Below are 21,943 nucleotides of genomic sequence, written 5' to 3'. Positions count from 1 at the left end.
GGAGGCAGGATCACAGACAGGCAGAAGCCTGGCGTGGCATCAGGAAGCACAGACACGGGGAGTCAGCTGTGGGGCACAGGGCCCCCAGGGGAGAGTGTCCTGGGGACGTGGGACGTGGGGTGAGGAATCATGCAGGGTGGGAATTCTCTGTGGAACACACCTGGGCCCTCCCGGGGCATTGAGAGAGTTGCTGCAGAAGAAATGGGTTGTCCAGATTGTGTTGTCCCCACCCCAGCCTCCGTGTGACCCGGACCAGCCTTACGGGGAAGAGCCAGGTCAGGAAGAGGACCGTCCTTCCCGGGGCCATGGCAGGGTGCGCGGCTGATGGCCTGCAGCCAACACTGGCCAGTCACCCTCCCACCCGCCCTGGGCAGCAGGTGGGCCCACAGAATGACTCAGAAGCGGGTGCTCTGGTAGCGCAGCCGCCGCAGGTCTGCAAGGCCCTCGGTCCGGCCATACACCTCCCTGCAGGGAGTCTCGGCCAGTCACCGGGACCCCGCCCCACCGCCCCCGCCACTGCTGCTGCCGCTGGCGCTGCTGCTGCTGCCGCTGCTGGAGCTGCCGCTGCTGCACCGGTCCTCATAGATGGAGATCTCGATCTGGGGCCGCGTTAAGGAGGGCTGCTGGCTGCCCGCAGGGAGGCAGGAACCTTTGGTGGAGGCCAGCTGGGGAGCAGGAGGCACAGCTGGCCCTGCTGCCTAGACAGTAAGAACCTGAAGTCTGGGGAGCTAGACCCCAAGCCCATCGGCACACTCAGCTCGGTTATGGAGACTCGCAGGGCCGGGCACTATGAGGGTGCACAGAAGGACCAGGAGCTCACTTTCTAGTGTCTAGTTACTGAATCCCAGGACAGCCCGTGCCGGGGATGCTGTGTTATTATACAGGACCAGAGGCCCGGTGCATGAAAATTCATGCACTTGAGCGGAGGGGTGGGTCCCTCAGCCCAGCCTGCCCCCTCTCATAGTCCGGGAGCCCTCAGGGGCGGGAGGCAACCCGGCGATCAGGGGAAGGTGATGCCCCATCGCACCTCTGCTGCTGCCACTGCCGGCAGCGCAAGCCTCGGCCAGCCCTGGTAACCTGAGCCTCAGGCGGCCCTGGGCAGCTGGACAGCCACCATCCGAGGCTTGCCTGTGCCTCGGGCAGGCCCTGGGTGGCTGGGGGGCTGAGAGGACTGGGGACTCTGGAGGCAGGTGCCCCAGCAGGGCTGAGGGGACTGAGCGCTGCCATCTTGTGGCTGTGGGCGCTGCCATCTTTGAGGGTGGGGCAGTTAATTAGCATATTCCCTCCTTATTGGCTGTGGGCACCGCCATCTTTGAGGGCAGGGCAGTCAATTAGCATATTCCCTCCTTATTGGCTGTGGGTGCCACCATCTTTGAGGGTGGGACAGTCAATTAGCATAGTCCCTCCTTATTGGCTTGGGTGCCACCATCTTTGAGGTTGGGACAGTCAATTAGCATAGTCCCTCCTTATTGGCTGTGGGCGCTGCCATCTTTGCGATGGCATGAGGGTCAATTAGCATATTCCCTCTTTATTAGATAAGATGTGCAAGGAAGGTCTTTAGTGTCCTGAGTTCAAATTCCACCTCTCTCACTCTAAACCAGTCATTTGTTGCCTGTCCGTTTTCATGTCTGTAAAATGGGTATAATAATAGAATCTTGGGATTGTTGTGAGGCTTAAATGAAGTAAAATGCCCCGGCACCTGGCACGTAGTGCAGGCTCAGTAATAAACACCTCTCGCTGGGCTTTGTAAACGTGAGACTCTGGTATTTGCGTTTTCTTTGCTCTTTCAATTTTCTATTAAAATTTATTTTTTAACCATTCTATTCTTGCTGCTGATGACTGGGGAGGGAAGTGTGCACACTTGACCAGATGGAGTGAGCAGACCTATAACCCACCCCTCGGCCAGCCAGCCACCACGGCCTCATTTTTCTCATCTGTGAAAGGGGGACATGCGGGATTAAGGAGGTGTATATGATTCTAGTGGCCCCGTGCATGGATTTGTGCACATTGAAAGGAAATTAATTAGCAGGTGGCCGGTGGGGCAGGACTGGGTGAGACGGGCCAGACATGCCCTGGAGCCAACCTTCCGTGGTCCCTCCCCAGCGTCTGCAGAGTGAGTGGGGTCCCTCCAGCAGGTGGGGTCCCTCGGCCTGGCCTGCAGGGATCGGGCCAAAACTGGCTCTCCAACATCACCTGAGGGGTCCCAGAGTGCATGTCGTACAGGGTGTGGAACTCAAAGTCAAGTGTGCAGTTAAACAGATTCGGGGCCGACAGTGCCCCGGCAACAACATAACCCACGGCCAAAGGTGGAATCACGTGGCCCTGCGAGGAATCAGGCTCCCTCCTCTTTGGTTTCGGGGTGAGTCACCCTGAGAACTGCCACTGCCAAGTCACTGCAGCTCGGCAGCTTCTGCATTGAGCATCTGCCCCCTGGTGGTCAGTGTGCATCATAGCGACCAGTCAGACAGGCAGAGGGACACTTAGCATATTAGCCTTTTATATAGATAGATTGTAAACATGTAAATGTAGGTGGCGATTTGCATATTCCCTGAGGGGCAGTACAGCCTTGCAGTTAAGACTGGGCCTGGGCTCAAATCCATGAGCCAGTGACTTAACTTCAGTGTGTTCATCTATAAAGGGACATAATAAGTTACCCAAATTATAGGGGTGTTGTTAGAATTACATGGACCCATAGTTTCAAGGCACTTACTCTGCTATCTGGCATGTACTAAGCACTGAGTAAATGCAGCTCAAAAATAAAAGCAAACCCTGAAATTCACAAACAGCACCAATAACTTACGGTGAAGGGAGAGGGTTGGTGACCAGACATGTGGGGCACCCTAAAAACCCTAATGTGGTCCCATTTCCTGGCAGCCTCACCACAGACCCCACTGGTTGGCAGCTCTGTGCTCCCCATACACACACACACACACACACACACACACACACACACACACACACTCAGAACAGACAGAAAGGATACAACCCTCATCCCACGCTCAACGGGGTCCGTGAGCAGGAGGCCTCGAGGGGCAAAGATCTTCTCATTCTGCTCCTGGATGTAGCGTGTGATCTTCTTGAGAACCTGCAAGGAGAGGGGCCGATTGAGGATGAGGTGCAGCAGGGAGCCCTGGGAAGGGGGGTGCAAGGTGGTCAGGGAGGGAGCACCTTCTCGTAGTGGGTCTCCATGCAGAGGAAGATGAAGTAGGCCGTGGCGCAGGCCAGGCAGCCCTCCAGGTAGGAGCTGCCCCCGATCTTCTCCGCTTCTGCGTAGAAGCCGTTGAGGGTCTTCACAGTCTCCTCAAAGAGCTGTCGCTCAATCTGGAGGGAGAGAGGGTCAGAGAGCCAGGCCAAGGTCAGCCTCCCTGGGGTGTGAACATCACCAGCTGAAGTGGGGGAGTAGTAGGACCTCACCAGGGGTGGGGGCAGCACACAGGCAAGACCAAGGGGCTGCAGGCGCCGGTGGAGCAGAAAGAGCACTGGACTGGAAGTCAGGAGAGCTGGGGTTCAGACCTGGCCATCAACTAGCTATGTGACCTTGGACTAATGATCTAACTACCCTAGCCTCAGTTTCCACATCTATAAAATGGGAATAAAAATGCTACTTGGGACCTAGCTGCTTTGTCTCAATGGATAGAGTGTCTGTCTGCGGACTGAAGGGTCCCAGGTTCGATTCCAGTCAAGGGAACATGCCCGGGTTGCAGACTCGATTCTCAGCAGGACGCAGCCAATCAATGATTCTCTCTCATCATTGATGTTTTTCTATCTCTCTCTCTCTCACCCCCTTCCTCTCTGAAATCAGTAAATAAATAAATAAATAAATAAATAAATAGTATTTAAAACAAATAAATAAAGATTCTTTTTTTAAATCCTACTTGGCTTCCCTTGGAAACAGGAAACTCTTACAATATCCTAAATGTGAATGCATTAGGCAAGAATTCCAGTGACTGTCACTTCCCACCCCTGTTCTGATGGCTGTGAGAGCTCAGGACCTAATGGGTAGCGGCTCCCCATGTTTGGAAGGGACTTCAACGGCAGGAGAGCATTGGGTGAGACCTCAGAAGTGTCTTCCCAGGAAGGGGCACTTCCTTCTAGACAAGAGTTCACGCAGAACACGACAGTCCTGTGTGTTTGGACCACTGGAAGCTGTCCCACCCTCATCGGTGATCATCATAGCTAACATTTACTCAGCACTCCCTCTGTGCCCGGCTTTTTTAATGCACTCTTCCACTTCACCCTCATACTTCTATCAGAGAAGCAGGACTGTCATCCGCTTCCACAGGGGAGCACTGCTTGGCCCTCCAGCCTCCCAACTGGTTTCCTTGCCCCCAGCCCAGCCAGTACAGCTCTGAGCAAGAGCTTCCCGAGCCTTCCATCTATTTCCAAGCAAGATCCAGGAAGTCCTGGCCCTGGGTCCCGCTGAGCCCATCTCCCACTCTGCTCCTCACTCCGGCCCCACGCCAGCCACACTGACCACCATGCTGCTGTTTCCTGAACACTCCGCCGCAAACCTCTCCCACCAGACCCCACTGTCCCCTGCCCCCTCCTCCCTTACTTCCCTCAGGTCTCACCTTACCCCACAGGCCACCCCCGACGGTTCCCTATCTCTAGCTCTCTCCATCCAGCTTGCCCACCCCCCTTATTTTTCCAGTATTTGTGATCACCTGAGCTACTATATATTTACTTGTTTATTTGTTTTTTGTTGTTGTTTTGTTTTTTTCTGATAGAAAATAAACTCCATCAGTTTGCTCCTATATCCCCAGTGCCTGTTTCATAGTAGATGCTCCATAAATACCTGCTGAATGCTGAGTGGACTTATCCAAGGTCACACCGCTCTGACCCAAGTCTGGCCCCTCACTGTGCCACCTTGCACTGGACACCTGGATTGGAAGGTTATGCTCCAAACCCAGCAGATGTCCAAGAGTCTGTCACCCCATTTTTTTACTCTTCAGAGTACCCTGTTCCCCACTCACCCCACCAGAACCAGAACTGCCCATCATACAGGTTAGGAACCTCCCACAAATAGAAGCTTTGGGGTTCTCAGCCACTTTCCCTACACAGACCTGGAGAGAACACAGATAAAGTTCTGTCCATCTGGCCCCTGACCTAAGGCCTACTGCTCTACCCCAAGGTCATCCCACCCCAAAGAACAGACATGCTAAGATAAGGAGACCCACATGGCTTCCCAAAAGCTGGTTAGGGGGGTCAGATCAGCAAAAGCCAGGCCTGTCCCACCTTCCCAAACCCGTTTAGATCTGCCTGGCTGCTGAATGAAAGGGTCATGGTCTGCCCTCTGCCCTCCCCCAAACCCAGGGCAGTTTGAAGCAGCCTGGGATAGAGGCTACACGCCCCCCCAGAACCAGGAGCAAAACTCCGCCGAAAGAGCTGATGCCTTGCCAGGGGCCGGTGGTCCATGAGAAACACAGAAGCTGAGTCTGCAGGGAGGGCTGTGGGGAACAGCCTGGGCTTCAGGATCTTTGAGGGCTCCCCAGAAAATACTAATGTGGGTGAGAAATGCTGCCAAAAAGTGGAGATTCCTGAACCCAGTCCAAAACCGGAGCCGGCCTCTCTGATGACACCTGATACCATCCCCCAGGACTGGGAAGTTTGCATTGAACTAGCTCTCCCGGTGGCTCTCCTGCTACCGAAATCTGAGAGCTGCTGGACTAGAAACTGAGGTTTCTCCGGTGCTAACTTTCAATGAGGCGACAGCAAGACCGTGTTAAGAATGTGTTTTTTAATTCTTCCGTGTGAAGTGGCTGAATCAGTGATGTGTCAGACACTACTTTTATCCTGGGGAAAAAAATACACTTGAATAAGCCCCTCAGGTCCATCCCGGCCTGTGTTCCCGGCTTAGAAACAGACGTCCTTACCCGGCCGTCCAGCTCTGGGGGGAACTTGGTCTGGAACTGACAGATGGTGCCGTCGCTGTAGTCTCTCTGGATAAAGATCTTGGTGGCCAGGGACGCGCTCCGCCGCAGCTCCTGCAGATTGTGCACCTGAGCAGACGGAGAGAAGACCATCCAGGGTCACCACCCTTCCAGGTCTGTCCGAGACGGAGGGCGTTTGGGGATGTGGGTCTTTCAGCGCTAAATTCTGGAACGTTTCTGGGAAACTGGGACAAGTTGGCCCCTACATGTGCTCCAGGAAGGTCACAGGGAAGCAAGACTGTAGAGTTCACCCCGGGAGATGCCCCCCAGCAAGCCCAGGAAAATCTAGAAAAAGCCTGAAGCAGAGCCGAAGCAGAGCCAAAACTGAGCCAAAATGAGAGGTTCTAGAACCATCAACAGAGCCAGAAACAAATTTTAAATAGAGGGAAAGACTTCCTGGTGGCTGGCCCAAATCCTCTCCCACCCCTCACTTCCCCCCTACCCCTACACACACACACACACACACACACACACACACCTGGTGAGGCCTTCCATACTTCCATTCATCCAGCAAGCATCAAATGGTCACAACTTGTCAGGCCTTGGCTTAGGGGGCCCAGTACTGAACAAGACTGAAGTATCAAACTCTGAGTGGAACTTACAGCAGGTCTGGGAGAAGGGCATGTGTGGGGCAGAGAGGTACCTGATGTGCCCTTGAACTCAGGGAGATTCGAGTTCAGGCCAAGTCAAGTTATGGCCTGGGGAGGAGAGCACCATGAGTGGATTTCAGGTCCAGCACCTCTCACCATAGGAAAGGAGAGTCCCACAAATGTCCAAGCCCCGAGAGAAAACTGTGGGTAAAGTGGGCTGAAGCCAGAAATAGGAGCAATTCCTTGCCCTGGTAGGAAGGAGGGGGTGACTTCTGTCCCCTGTCCACACCTGCAGACTTGACATCGACACAGACAAGCATTTGTGGGAAGTGGACTCAACTCCACAGAAGAACAGGGCCTCTTTCTTCCACTTCCAGCCTCCCATCCACGTCCCAGACAAGCAACCCACTGGGTGAAATATGCCAGACATTAGAGCCACGTGGAGACCAAGCCCCAAAGGCAGAGTGAACACACGACCAGTTCATCTAGTGTAATTAAAGTGAATCCATTCAGTCACTCAGCTTTCATTTATTGAGTCCTTACTATTGCCAGGCTCCAGGGATGCCGAGCAGAAGACAGTCTGTGAGCTACAGTGAGGGAGACAGGTAAATATATAATGAATTCGACTGTGATAAATGCTACGGAGAAGCAACCTCTTACCCAGAAGCACAGACTCAGAAAGGCTTCCTGGAATCCTGTTGAGTCATAAAGGAAGGCCGGGAATTACCAGTGGCAGTGGCAGTGGCAGGGGCAGGGGCAGGGGAGCGGGGAATAATAGGAAGGAAGAGGCAACCCAGACAGAGGGAGAAGCTTGTGCAAAGTAATGAAGATAGCAGAGAAGGTAGTCTACTCCAATGAGTAGACTTCACTGGAGGCAGATTTCAGCAAGTATGGAGTTGGTTTGCAAATCAGACAAGAACACTGGGAATAATATAGAGGAGAATCAGATAAAAAAAATTACTGGAGGGGTTTTTGGAGGGGAGGATTTAAGATGGAAAAGAGTTGCTTAAAAGCGGGGGAAAGAATAAGTAACGTGAAAAAGATTGTCAATATGGTAGTAGGAGCAGATAATTGGTAGATCAAGGTCCTGAAAGGTACAAATCAGAGACTGACCATTATTTAAGACCTTCTAACTCCAGGTGAGCCTTGTTTTGCAAAAGAGACGCGATCCCAAAGGATTGGGATTAGATTAAATAATGTATAAATACTCCTCTAGTTTTAATAGTTCTTGATTCCTCTAATCAAGGTTTCCATTGAGATGTCTCCTTGACATCTACTAGGATCCTATGATGACTTTGAAAAATAAAGAATGCTTTGCTTATATAAATAAGTTACTCATCATGGTGTCTGCTCTAGCTGGTTAAGGTTTTATACTGTTTTATTTTTTAAAGAAAAGGGTGGTGGCCTTTTTCCACCTTCCTAACGCACTGACACGAGCCAGTCCATCTTGAGGATGGATTCCCCTCCCCGGAAGGATCATTCTGGCAACTTTGCGAGTGGTGCACAGGAAGTGGGCATGACTGGGGTATGGGGCCAATTGGAAGGTTGACTAAAGTGGGTCCAATTCCAGAAAAATGTGGTGAAAATGGGAAGAAAAGGAAATACCAGTGCTTCAGCCATTCTGACATGGGCTCAGCTTCCTCTCCTCCAGCATCCTCCTTTGTCTGAATTCACATGCCCTGTGAGCTACCAGGAAGGTATGTGTCTCCAAGGACTGGCTAGCTGTTGACCACAGCCACCTCTTCTTCCTCCTAGGCACACAGCTAAATTAAGTCCCAGCCTCCCTTGCAGCTAGTTAGGTGTGGCCATGGGACTGAATGAAATGTGAGTGGAAGTGATAAATGTCATTTATAGGCTTGGCTCATAAAGACCAGCCACTCCTCTGCAATCTTTCCCCTTCCACAGAAACCAAGGGAGACTCATGTGGAAATGAAGATGGTGGAACCACAGTTGGAAAGAGCTTGAGTCCCTGAATCCCAGCCTAGAGGAGATCCACCTGCTTGCTGATCGGGAACACCTGATGGGAAATAAACTTCTATTGTATCACGCCATTAAGATTTTAGAGTGCTACCTTACATAATGCAGTCCCATTTACTCTTGGCTTTTACCCACAGGTTCTCAAAGTTGCCACAGTGGGAGGGGTCAACACCCTTTCCAGCCCTAACAATATCCTGAGCTTTAGGACACTGTCCTGGCTTTGGGGGGCCAGGGATCCCCTTCCCTCCCTGGAGAGTGTTTGTGGGGTCTTGAGGAGTTGCTTGAGGACAGTATCAGATACTTTATGTGGCAGAGCCTTCATTTCCAAGATCTACTTAAAGCACACACATCACACACTCATCTGTAGTTGGTGAAGAGCAGGATTCAAGGCAAGGCAGTGTCTCCCAGCCCTCTTCAGCCCTGGTGGCTCGGTTGTGAAATACCAAAAAGCTCTGATGGAAAGATGGGCCACTGGTCTAGGAGCAGGAAACCAGGTGCTCGTCCTGGCCACATGAATCTAGAAAGTCTTTCCTTCTCCAGGCCTCCACTTCTTCAACTAGAAACTGACGAGGTTGCAACTGACATTCTAGACGCCTCGTCAGAGATTATGAATGCAAATGTTTACGGGGACCAAGCATGTAACTGGGCCAGGTGGGGACTGTGGCTAATTAGAGAACTCAAGTCCTCAGGTCTCACCTGATGTGAGGTGTGCCTGGGTTGTGATTCTGATTTTTAAAAGCCATAAATCCAGATATCCTTAACAGCAAATAGCATGATTTGTAAATATCTCAAATAAATGCTTTACATTTATACGCACTAAGCAGACCAAATAAGGCATACCTGTGAACCAGCACCATTCCATGGCAGGGGGCCCTGGGACCAGAGCAAGAGCCAGGTGTCCAGCCACTTGCCAGCTTTCAGGAGGCTGGCCAGGGTTTTTAGCCAAGATCGTGATGCTCTGAAACCCCACAAGAGGGTCCCAGAACATGCACACACCTCTCCCCGGGGGTCACAGCTGCTGTGTCTCCCCTAGGCAGTCCCCCTGGACACTGACCCAGAGACCTGGGCTTCTCATCCACTTCTTATCTTCCTCAACCCTCCCCTCTCTCCCATCACTGTTCCCAATCGAGTCAACCTGGTGGAGGTGGGAAGGAGCAAGCACGGAGTACAAATAAGCACTCCCAGGCCTGGGCTGCCCTAGACACACCGGAGGCCCCTTCTGGCCCACCTCTCTATCCTCATTAAAAAACAGCTAATGCTGAGGATGCTTTTGAGACTCAACTCCGGAATCAGGAAATGCAGCTGATGAGCCAACATCGTGCTCCCTGGCCAGGCTGTGGGGGAGTGAGGACCATGAGTCACAGGCAGCCAAGTGGGGCCTCAGGATGGAAACCTGGGCACAAGGCCTCCCTGCGTCTCAGACGGCAGCAGAGCCCAAGCTCAGCCCATTGTCCGCTGGTCGTTAATTCCATGCCTCAGAGATCAAACCTTGGGCAGTGCTACTTGGACACATTTTAAACCAGGAGCCAAACTCCACCTCTTGGTGAAGCCCCTTTCAGCCAGGCATTTCCTAGCTGCCCGGGCCACCTGGGCAGTCCCTGCTCCCAGTGACACACATTCACAGAGATTTGTCGCTCAGGATACGGGCTCAGTTTCCAAATGAGGTCAGTGTATCACTCAGGAGGCGTCTCCCTCCTCTGCGTTCCTTACACACACCCCTCCCGTAAAGCTGACTCCTAAACAGAAATTAGGGAGCAAGAGGGTCCTGTTCCCATGCCTTCCTTCCAGGGATCCAGGGACAGCCCATCTTTCTTACGCCTCTCTCTAACTTGCTCTTCCTCACTGTCCTCTCCCTCCCTCTCTATTTTCCTCCCTCCTTCTCTCTCTTTCCCTTCTCTTCCCCTCAAAGAACCTTCTGCTGGAGCCAAAGACGCCCCCTTCAGAATCCTAAGGGAATGGCCACAGGAGGTTGGCATGAGGTTTCCTTCTCCCAACAGGTTTTTCCTGGTGATCTTCACTCATTCCTCACGTTAAAAACAGCCTGGGGAGGATGACTCACTCTGCAGCCCAGATAATGTGCGCGTCCTGTGCCTTGGCAGGGCGCAGGCTTCCTCCCTCGGTGCTCCATCAGAGTCCACCCAAGGCAAAGCTGGGCAATGAGCCATGTTTGCCCTCCGCTCCCCCTCCCTTCCGAGCATTCCTCTGTCCCTCTGCCCTCCAGCTGACCCAGCCAGACCGGTTCCCACACTCCGGTCATTCATTCCGGAACTCCTTTGCACCCATCAAAGCTTCACGTCAAGACCCCCTAGTGCCCACCTCTCTATTGGGCAACAAGGCTGGCCAATTGATACACCTGGATACAGCCAAAAATCCACTGGCCAGGGAGGCAGAAGACTCAAGTTCTAGTCCTGGCCCTGCTGATTTTTAGCCATATTTTCCTGAGTAAGTCTCAGCTCTCCAGTTGCATCATCTGTAAAATGAGATAATGATGCCTTCCTTGGCTCCTTCACAGGGACCAGGCAAGCTGCTGAGTCTCCACTGTCTCATCCAGTTAATTGGGAATAATAACACCATTCTTGCCCACTTCACAGGGTTGCTCTAAGACTCAAAGGAAAGCATGCATGTGATAGTGCTTTGAACACAGGGACGTGCTAGACTCAAGAAGTGTGATGGGGAGAGTCACACATGCCTACCAGCAGCCTCTTGGAAAGAGTGCCTCGACCTAGAGACGTGAGCCTGCTGTTTGGAGTCTGGGAAGCTTAGACCTGAGAGGAAGAGAAGCTGGGGCAGGTGGGCCTCTTGGAATCTGTCAGATGGCATCACAGGTGCACCTGTCTCCTCTGCCCACGCCCCCGGCCCAATGGTGCCCGTGTGGCTGAAGTTTCCCTCCTGCCTAACACCTGCAGCCTCCGCTGCAGTCTGACAGCCCTGTCTGGAAGGTGACCTGCTCCTTGGCCATGTCTCCTGTCCTTCCTGCTCTTCCCGGTGTCTGCGGCACCTTCTGAGCATCCTGCATCGCTCCGCCCTAGAAATCAAGCTCCGTGGGCCTGCTCAGGGCTTGCCCCTCACAGGGTCCTGGGGGCAAGCTCCTCTAGCGAAGCCTGAGCCTGGTCGGAAACCGGAGTGATGCTGAGCAACTGCACTGGTTCTGTGGTGGTGACAACAGCAGAATAACAATGACACTTAGTATTGATGTCAGGCTGCTCACCAGGATGCCCAGAGGCACCGCACAGAGCCATTCAAAAGCTTCTGCTGTCCCCTTGGCTTAGGTCCCCAGCTGTGTCGGAAATGGGGAAAACACCACAAAAGAAGTCAACGTCGGAACGGGGTGTCCTGGGTTCCACTCCAAAAATCCAAAGAAAGAAACTTGCAGCTCTACTGCTGACATGCTGTGTGAGTTTCAAGCAGACCCTCCCCTTCTCTACGGGTTACCTCCACCACTTACTAAGTGGGAACATAAAGAGCCCCATTTCCCTGATGAAATGAGGGGTAGAGGAGGTCATTCCTGACCTCTTAAGCATTGCACATGGATTCTGACCTCAGCCAACAGGTTCCCTTGGTTCAACTTTCAAGTCCCTTGAAAGTAACACACCTATAGGCACACCTCGAGGAAGGCAAGCTCCTCCCATCAGACACAGGAGAAAGGTGGACACCGTGGTACAGGAAACTCCAGTGTGGAGAAAAAAGCGAGCAAGGGCAGCTCATTAACACCAACCATTTGGGGTTCTGGCTTGGAGATTCCTTGTCTTCCTCTGGCCTCTGAAGGAAATGCTGATGTGGAGGTAGGTCTGCCATGCCTTAGCCAGGTTTTATTGGCTCAGAAGCTGGATGGCTGCACCGCATAGCAACAGCACCCAGCCGCATTCCCTCTCCTGGGCTCATTTCCAACCCTCTAGGGTAGCGAAGCGGTTTCGGGACTTGCAGTCCAGGGGAAGGGGAACCCCCCAGCTGAAGTGCTGGAGCAGCCCTGGCGCCGGTGCCAACAAGTGGCACGGACAGCTCCGGGACTCAAATGGGGCAGACTGACGAGCCAGGGGTGAGCTGAGCCCCGCTCTTCCTTCCACTCTGCCACTGCGCCATCCACCCCTGCCGCCCCCACCGACCCTGGAAACCACCTCACCCCACCTCACCCCCCTCCCACCCCCCACCCCCCCCCGCCTCCTTTCCCGCCCAGCACGCCCCTAGAGGGGATCTGTTCCCGCAGCAGTCGGGCACTGCCATGTGCTCGCCCCCCTACCTCGGTGGCCATGTTCCGGGGGTGCTGACCGCTCGAGCCGACTGAGGGGTTGGGCAAGGCGGCTGTCCGCGGCGCCGTCCGCAGGTGGGCTGGCGGCGGCGCAATGGGGTCCTGGGCGCTGTCCGTGGTGCTGACGCGGGCGCCGGGGTCCCGGGCGCCGGTGGGCAGGTGGCCCCGCGGGCTCCTGGGTCCTGGGTCTGGCCGCTGTGCTGTCCGCGGTGCTGATGCGGGCGAGGCGAGGCGAGGCCGCGCCCCAGGCTATTCCTCGCCGGCCCGCCGGCTGCTGCGGCTCCTGCAGGCAACGGCTGGGTTTAGGTTTGACAGCGGCGGGGGTGCGAGTGGGGACGGCGGGGGGAGGAGGGGGCAGGCGCCTCCGCCGACCGGGAGGGGGAAGCGGCGGCCCCCAGGCTCCGGCGCCCGCCCGCCGGAGAGGAGTCCCGCCCGCGGCCAGCGGCTCGGCTCCCGCCCCGGCGCGGAGGCTCCGCCTCTCCTGCCCTTCCCCCTAGGAAAGCGCCTGGAGCTCCGCGCTCGCTCAGGCCTCCCGGGACCGGCAGACACGGAGGAGAGAGAGGCAGGACAGTTCTGGGGCAAGGCACTCCACTTGCAGAGGCTGAGGGTCCTCGGCTCGTTCGTCCGCGGCTCCCTTCCTTTCCTCCACCCTTTCCTCTCCAGCCCTCCCCCTCTGTGGTCCAGGCTGCCTCTCCTGTATATTTTTCTTCTTCCTTTCCGGTTCCTTCTCTGTGCTCCCCTCCCTCTTCCCCCTTTCTCTCCTTTTCCCTGCCGTGAACCCTATTAGCTAGCGGAGGATACTGCATGCCGCAGAGAATCATTTCTTTTCTTTAAATACGTTCCCGAGTTTCCTCCCCTGATACCCTGGTCCCTTTTTTTCAAGGAGCTCCAGCATTGAAGCCAGTCTGTTCCTGCCACTCTTCCTGGCCCTGGCCCCGCCCCGCTTTCCTCTGGCCCCTGAACCCCCAGAGTTTACACACACACACACACCCGCCACTCAGAAACCACAAGCTGGTGGTGCCAAACTGGTAGGCCCACTCTCCAAGGATGGCAGGTCTGGCTCCGTGGTTGCCTTCGCATTTTCGACATCACACTTTCCAACCAGGTGAGCTATTGGCTTCATGAACAAAAAGGAAACGCCGACACAGGTGCCTTTTTACCCACCCATGCTACTCCTTGTCTCTCTGAGGGGAAGCTGGGCCCGTTCCTCTGCTGCTCGCTGCTGCCTGAGGGTCAAGAGCAGCAAACGAAGGAGAACTGGGCTCTGACTCGGGCCTCACCAGCTGTGTGACCCGAGGCAAATGCTTCCCATCTGAGTGTATTTCTGTAAAACGTGTGGGACTTAGCTAGACTACTTCTAGTGGTTTTATTTCTCCCTTCAACCTTGTGTTTTGAAATTTTCAAACATACAGGGAAGCTGAAAGAATAATACGATAAGCTGTACTGTCTATCTAGCTCCAATAGTTGTGAACATCGCACCATATTTGCTGAATAGACATGTATAGGAACATGGAGGTACGTTCTACTAGATTACTAGAAAGTGACTGACATTATTTATTCTTAAGTACTTCACCATGTGTCTCCTAAGAATAAGGGCATTCTCCTACACAATCACAACATTACTAACACACCTTTAAAGATTTCGTATCATCTAATATCCTAGCTTATTGCTCCTAAAACACATTCACAGCAATGATCCCCTCAAAACTTCCCCCAGAACTTTTCATTTTTAATAGCTAACATGTATTGAGCACTTACTATGTGCCAGACCATATGCTATGTACTTTACATGTATTACCACATATGTAATCCTCACAATTATTATTTGAATTAAAAAACTATTGAATTATTAATTATTTAACAATAAATAATTAAGTGACTTAATATTCTTTTCTTATTCCCACTTTACAAAGGAGGAGACTGAGTAAGTTGCCCAAAGTCATGTGGCTTGTGAGGAATGGAGGCAAGCTTCAAAGATGGGCAGTCAAGCTCCAGGGCCTGTGTGGTGGTACTGCCTCCCTCCAGCGCCTTGTAGACCATAAACTAGCCGAGCAGTAACCACGTCTCCCACTGCCTATTTCACAGGTGAACACACCGAGTCCCCGAGGATAAGTGACATGCCAAAGCAGTTACAGGCAGGTGTTTTTGTTCTGCCTTAGAATTTGACGAATGAGTTAACATCAAGGAACACCCTGAAAATAACTGTGAATCCCATGGTGGTCACTGGTACTAAATAAATGCATAATCTGATGATCTCTACGTATAACGCTCCCGGTTCCTCACACTTGATTTTGATCACATTAATTAGACAATGTCTGGAAACCACTCTCTTCACCTGATGACAAGAGACCTAGATGAGTTTATTCAGTAAATCCATTCATTCAACATAGGTTTGTCGGACACTCTTCTAGGAGCTTGGGATATAACGATGGCTAAATGCACAAAGACTCTGTTCTTTTGAACTTACATATTAATGTGGTTAACAATCAATAACACATTAGCAATAGTATAAAATATGTCTAGGCATGATCATTGGTAGGAAGAAAAATAAAGCACAGTAATGAGAGAGAGTATGTGTATGCAGAGGAGGGGTTCTTTTTGAAAGAACAGCCACAGCTCTTTCTGAGAAGGTGAAATGTGGTGAGGCCTGAAGGAAGTGAGAGAACTCACCCTGCAGATACAGAGGGAAGAGTGATCAGGACTAGAGGACAGAGTGCCAGGGCCCTGAGGCAGGAATGGGTTTAGCATCTTCAAAGACAATCAGGGAAACCAGCATCTAGACTGGTGTGTGGGAAAGGGGAGGAGAGGTGGGAGCTGAGATCACAAAGGTAGCTGAAACCAGGTCTTAGAGGGCTTGTCGGCTCTGATAAGGTCTTAGGATTTCATTCAGCAAGTGAGGTGGCAAGCCTTAGAAGATTTAAAGTGGAGGCAAGGCCTTATCTAATTGCAGTTTCTTAAAAGATTACTCTGGATACTAGTGTTGGGGAAGGCAAGGATGGAAGCAGTGAGACCAATTAGGAGACTGATAGCATCATCCAGGCCAGATATGGTGGTGGCTTGGACTAGGGTGGAGGTGGTGAGAAGCAACCATACTCTAGATATAATTTGAATGAAAAGCTGACAGGATCTGTGGAAAGATTGGGGGTGTTGTATAAAAGAGGGTCTATAATGATTCCAAGTTTTGAAATCTGAGCCACTGAAAATTTGAGCAGGGAAGACAAAGGGCTGAGTACGGATGGAGAATACGGAGTTTTGGATGTGTTTAGCTGATTTGGGTTTGACGTTTGGTATGCATGTTATACATCTAAGTAGAGTAGGCAGTTGAGGTTCAGGGGAGAGGTAGAGGGTTGGAAATACAACTTCAGGCGTCATCAGTATGTGAATGATATTTAAAACCATGGGACTCAATGAGATCATCTAAAGAGTGGGTATAGCTAGGAAATTAGTCCAAGAACTGATCCTGGGCACTTCGTTACTTACAGGTTGGGAAGACAAACTGATTGGGGAAAAAGTGCTCTGGAGAATGGCAGTTTTGCAGTTTATTTAATACATAGAATCAAAGGATGAAACCTAAGAAGGATTACATGGAATTCATTGGTGGTAGATTAAGGAGGCAGGAGAAAGCAAAGCAGGGAAATCTCTGAGACTGGATAAAAAGCAAAGTGGAGAGACACATATTTCTTTTCCACTGGTGGGCACAGGATGGTTAACTTACAGCACATAGAGATGGTATGTGGGCAACAAGATAACAATGTGCTCTCTTGTCATCTTGTGCTGTGTCTTCGAGGGTCTGGAAAAGACAATTACTCTGACGTTTCAGAGGTATGTTATCTTAGATGCACAAAGACAAGTGACAATTTCAAAAACAAAGATTGACCTTTTTCGAGAAAGCTACAGGCCTAGGTCGACGAGACTACCCACCCACCATGACCTGCTTTTCATTAGGGAGTTTTACTTTCAGACCACACGATGTGGTTCCTTTCCATCTCTGAGTTTGTAAGGCTGCCACGTGGCTTTCCCTGAGCTTGTCGGGTTTAGTATGTGGCCCCTTTTCGGACTATAGCAGCAACAAGGTCACTGGTGAGCTTGATAAGAGCTGGTTTAGTGGGTAGACAGGATGAGATCCTAATTAAGGTAGGTTTGGATCAGAATGAAGAAGAGGATGCAGAAATACTGAGTGTAGACAACACTTCAGAGACATTTTGCTGTAAAAGGAGCAAAAAGTAGCATAGCGGCTTGAGGGAGAAGGAGAAGCGAGGCAGGCTCTTTAAGATGGGAGACATCAGAGCTTGTTTGTATGCTGATAGGAATAATCTACTGGTAGTATAGAGGGAGACATGGATGGTTCAAAAAGAGAAGGTTAATTGCAGAATCAAGCCCTTAATATGTCAGCAGTTAATGGAATCCAGGGCAAACAAGGAGGGGATGGCTTTGTAGAGGAGCACAGAAAATTTTCCCATCATGGTAGAAGCAGAATAGACGGCCAGAGATGTGAGTTAGGATGTTGTGTAGTATAAGCAAAGACGTAAGCTCTACTTTTTCCTCCACTTCAACTAGTCAGAGACTTCATGCCTCATGACCTTCATCAATAAGTACATTCAGCCGTCATATATGGAAAGTTTGCTATGTGCCAGGCATGCGCTGGCACTTTCCTGTGTCACCCAAAGAGAGTCCTCCTGCTTGTAATTGAAATTACAAGCCTAAGACTCTAGAGAGAACCTTGAGATGATCCTCACAAGAATGAATGATCCTCCCCAGTCAGTTTGGCTCAGTGGGTGGAGCGTCAGCCCTTGTACAGAAGGATCCCAGGTTCTCAGTTGCAGGCCCAATGTGTGGGAGATGTGTCTCTTACACTGAGGTTGCTCTCTGTCTCTCCCCTTCCCTTCCACTCTCTCCTAACATCGATGGGAGATATCCTCGGGTAAGGATTAACAAAAACAAACAAACAAACAAAAGGATGATGATCCCTTTTAATATCCAGCTCCCCAGACTGGAGAGAGACTTTAACAGCTTTTTACCCCCACATTGCCTCCAGGGCTATTATAACAATCTCAACAGACCTCAAGGCTTGGAGGCATCAATGTAGAGGCCATGCAGCAAGGCCCACATTTGGGGTGGCGAGAGTTTCATACTGTGCTGACTCAAGGCTGTGGTGAGATGCTGCTGGATGGAATGTTCCCACACTCCAGTCATTGGGACTTGAACTTTTTAGGCAGGAGATGTTGAGATTTAATCTGACTAATCATTATTACCCAGCCACCTTGGAACCAACCAGTCCTGTGCAAGAGCCTAGCTCTTTGATGTTTTTGTCATAAATCAATGAGCTCGCCTACAAAGTAACATCAAAGAAGATCCACTAATGAATTCACCGTTATCATTCTCCGATCTACGGCTGCCTTGGAAAGTCTCCACCACCACCACCACAACCACCCCCAAAAAGGACCACAGCCAGAGGAAGAAACCAAGGGAAGGATTTGGAAATCATGATATCTAGAAAGAGATGAGAGAGAAATGAATTCCTGCAAACTGCAGAAAAGACAGGAAGAGATCCAGCAAATCTCAGGGAAATGGAGAAAAAGCAGGGAGCCAGGGACATTCTCAGCACTTGGGTCTGGAAGGAAAACAAGTGCATGAGTGCTTGAGGGGAAAACTGCGGTCTGGAAAGTTACATGGTGTCTCCTCAGAGCACATTGCGGGGACTAGGAGGAAGCGTGTGGTGGGAAACAGTGTCTCTGGAGTCAGATGACATGGGTTGCAAACTCTCGCTCTGCTATTCACTATGTGAATACAAGGCTCAATCTCTCTGAGCCTCAGAGTTCTCTCTCATCTATAAAACAGTGGCAATAAGGCTCCCTCCCTGGACAGAGTCCCTCCAAGCATGGGAACTTTGTCTGGATGTTACCTGACTTTTCCAAATCTGGCCTTTCAAGAGGAAAACAGGAAAAGATTTATGGAGAGGACTTGCTGGAGATCTTCCCACAGTGACATTTCTTTCAGGCCCAGCAAGATTTCCCAACACAGAGAAAAGATCAGCAGACATGCTTCCAGCTCAGTGAGCACCTACTGTATGCCGGTCAGAAAGATGACCACGGGGTGTTTCCAGCTCCCCAAGGGTAACACAATACAATCGGGCGATGCCCAGGCGCTGCGGTACGTGCTAAGGTGGAAATAGTTGCCTCAGAGTTGGGATTCTTTTCTGAAAAGGTTTTACAACTGCCTCATGTTTGAGCTTGAACTTCAAGGACTAGTGTCATGTACCCAGACAGCCGATAAAGAAACAGGCGCGCATAGCCAAGAAGGCATGAAAATTGCCTGGAAACGCAGAACCTCCGGAACCTCAGACTCAAGAAAGCAGCTGCCGGGCAGCAATAGGGATGATTGCAAAGGCCCCAGAAACATGAATGAAGGGAACCCACCCTGAAAAACAGTATCAGAGCAGCAGACCATGGCACATGTCTGGACGTGGAGTCACTAGGAGGTAAGCTATGGGGGGGGGGGGGCTGCCTCCCTTTCTTAACTTTATTCATAGTCTGTTTGCCTCTCTCTCTCTCTCTCTCCTTAGAGCAGTGGTTCTCAACCTTTCTAATGCCACGACCCTTTAATACAGTTCCTCATGTTGTGGTGACCCCCAACCATAAAATTATTTTCCTTGCTACTTCATAACTGTAATTTTGCTACTGTTAATGAATCGTAATGTAAATATCTGTGTTTCCGATGGTCTTAGGCTCTACAGCAGCGGTTCTCGCGACCCACAGGTTGAGAACCGCTAGCAGGGTCGCCTAAGACCATCGGAAAACACAGATATTTACATTACGATTCATTAACAGTAGCAAAATTACAGTTATGAAGTAGCAAAGAAAATAATTTTATGGTTGGGGGTCACCACAACATGAGGAACTGTATTAAAGGGTCGCGGCATTAGGAAGGTTGAGAACCACTGCCCTAGAGGAAGTGGAGTGGGAGGCAAGTTTCTATAAGAATGCACAGCCACCCCAGGAGAAACTGCAGATACTGGGATGACAACAGGGAACTCTTAGCCAAAAACCTGCCTGTCATTCCAACAGCCACTGTGCTGGATGCCAGGGAGAGTGCCCAAAGGCATAGGCCCGTGTTCTAACAGTGGCTCCAGAGTAACAATCGTCAAATGATTGACTGCAGGGTCTCACTTCCATACCACACAAACTGGCACAATCACCCCAGTCACTTCAAACCATAGCCAACTGGGGGGAAACCCCACGGCTGCTGATTAAAAGATGGAAATTCTTTGAGAAAGTATACATAGGCATGGGCATAAAGGGTAATAGGTGCTTATAAAGCATCATTAATTATGAGAGCCAAAAGGGAACATGGAGTTCAAACCAATTTCACCTGCAGAACCCTTTGTTCAAACAAAATCTTGCATGAAGGTCAGATATATAAAACAAATAAAAGAAAGTGGATTTGGAGGAAGGGAGGCAGAACTTACCTGCTCTTCCACCCCCTCACTCCCTACAAAAGCCCCGAGACACGCCCCCCAGGGGCTCCCTAGGGTTCAGTAGAATGTGTTTTTGTTTAATCATCAAAGTAACACACGCCTATGATTTTAGAAACATACTAAAAGGCTTACAATAAAACACAAGAGTCCCCTGCCTACTCTGACCTACGCCTTCCTACCTTTAGTCATCTTTCCCCTAGGAGAAACGCCTTTTCACTCTGTTGGCTGTTTCTGCTTTAAATTCTTCCGATAGTTTTCTTCACATCGCTAATGATATGTGTGTAGTTCTATTTCTTGACTTTTTAACTTTAGAAACCTTGCCCTGTTTTCTGTAAGGACAGAGAAGAACTGAGCTCACCCTGCCACCCTCCCCTCCCCTTATAGTTTACAGCACTGTTTGAATTTAATTTTTATCCAAGTAATACATGAAATTAGTTTGAAATTCCAACCAGGAACAAGGGCTTATAAAGAAAAACAGCAGCCCTTCCTAGTTCTTCCTTCCCTCTCATTCTCCCCATCCTTCTTCCCCCTAAAGTAGGCTGGCTCCTGGGAAAAGCGAACTTCTCTGTTTACTTCCCCTTCTTGTTCTTTTTCTATAGCAATCACCACGTTTTCTGGCAAACAATGTCACTTATTATGTCTCCCGCTTGTCTTGCCTGCTACATTGGAAGCTCGAGCGGGGAGCTTTGTTATGTTCACTGATGGATCCCAAATGTCTAGAATAATGTCTGGCTCAATAAATATTTGTTGAATTAAAGCAAAACTCTCTGGAAAAGGGAGAGAAAGAAGCAGAGTTCCTTTGAGTGGTGTTAAAACCAATCATTTTACATCTGATTTGTTCTATGGGAAGGAATGTATATAAATAAAAAATTTATTGTATAGAAGATACACCATTTTTCTGGACAGTGGGAGAGGCACTATAATAAAGACCTCAGTTCAGACTTACTGGCCTTGGACAAGTTGGTCCAATTGCCTTGGAAGGAAAGTAGCTGGGTAGGAAATGAATGCTGAGGAAATGGCCTTTGTCAACCCCCCTCTCCCAGGACAGCTCCTGCTGTGGAAGGAGAGGCCCAGGTGCTTCCTCCAGGGGTAACAGCCACCATGAGAGCCAGAGGCCATTGGCCAAGGCCTCGGCAATAGGCACTGGTCACTGGTGGGAAGGAGAGAATGCCGTCCTGAGCCCGCCCACCTTCCAGAGGCATATCTCACAACCCATCAGTCCCGGGAACCCTTTCTTGAACCATCCCATTCCCGACACAAGGTCTTGTAGGCGCCTTTCTTACGGCCTTTATCTTACCTATCTTACCGTGCTCTGAGTGGTAACCTCCTATAGAGCTTTTGAAATTCCTGACCACTGGCAAGGTCACAGGGCAGGTTCCACGATTGGAATGTTTCCATAGTCTTCAGAGTTCTGTGAGCTACTTCACCATTCCCTGCCTCTGGGTCATCTATCCCTGCTTCTGGGCCCCCTGCTGCCTCCCTGTACCTATAGCTTCCTTCCCTAAAGCCAAAGCATATAGCTCCCTCTTCACCAAGGCCACACCCCCTGGGCTCCTATTGTTCCAGAGATCCAGCCCATCACCCCCAGGCCCTCCTCACCACTTCTCTCCCTCACACCCTCCAAGCCAGCCACAGCCACATTGGACTTCTGCGGCTCCACCCCAAAGGTGTGCCGTGCCCTGTACCACTTTCTAGCCTTCCTTCATATATGCTCTGTCTGGGATGT

At 50.9% G+C, this 21,943-nt stretch overlaps 1 protein-coding gene and 1 long non-coding RNA gene across 3 annotated transcripts; one reads left to right on the top strand and one right to left on the bottom strand.

Annotated features, from left to right (window-relative positions):
- Window positions 1-390: 390 nt before the first annotated feature.
- On the bottom strand, window positions 391-21,586 carry GOLGA7B (golgin A7 family member B). 2 transcript variants are annotated; one of them, XM_008144154.3, is made up of 6 exons: window positions 21,524-21,586; window positions 12,735-13,026; window positions 5,874-5,999; window positions 3,169-3,321; window positions 2,984-3,085; window positions 391-599 (listed from the first exon to the last, which is right to left on the bottom strand). In XM_008144154.3, the coding sequence occupies exons 2-6, from the start codon at window positions 12,744-12,746 to the stop codon at window positions 486-488; spliced, it is 507 nt and encodes a 168-aa protein (XP_008142376.1). In that variant the 5' UTR covers window positions 12,747-13,026; window positions 21,524-21,586; the 3' UTR covers window positions 391-485. The 2 variants fall into 2 exon arrangements, with proteins under 2 accessions (XP_008142376.1, XP_054585002.1); XM_054729027.1 differs by having other exon boundaries at window positions 21,515-21,537.
- On the top strand, window positions 7,313-8,558 carry LOC114232469 (uncharacterized). The gene is made up of 3 exons (XR_008558747.1): window positions 7,313-7,361; window positions 8,091-8,217; window positions 8,426-8,558. It is a non-coding gene; the product is annotated as an uncharacterized LOC114232469 (long non-coding RNA).
- Window positions 21,587-21,943: the final 357 nt, after the last annotated feature.

Source organism: Eptesicus fuscus, chromosome 17 (genome assembly GCF_027574615.1).
Source record: "Eptesicus fuscus isolate TK198812 chromosome 17, DD_ASM_mEF_20220401, whole genome shotgun sequence".
In the NCBI taxonomy this organism is placed as follows: domain Eukaryota; kingdom Metazoa; phylum Chordata; class Mammalia; order Chiroptera; family Vespertilionidae; genus Eptesicus; species Eptesicus fuscus.
Note: the sequence above shows the minus strand (reverse complement) of the source record. Positions and strands in the feature narration are given on the sequence as shown.

What these genes read in the sequence shown, in the direction of transcription:
- GOLGA7B (XM_008144154.3), bottom strand. An exon ending in CCCCAGAGCTGGACGGCCGG is followed by an intron (nt 3,322 to 5,873) that starts GTAAGGACGTCT and finishes CTCTCCCTCCAG; the next exon opens with ATTGAGCGACAGCTCTTTGA. An exon ending in TTGAGCGTGGGATGAGGGTT is followed by an intron (nt 600 to 2,983) that starts GTATCCTTTCTG and finishes ACGCGGCCCCAG; the next exon opens with ATCGAGATCTCCATCTATGA.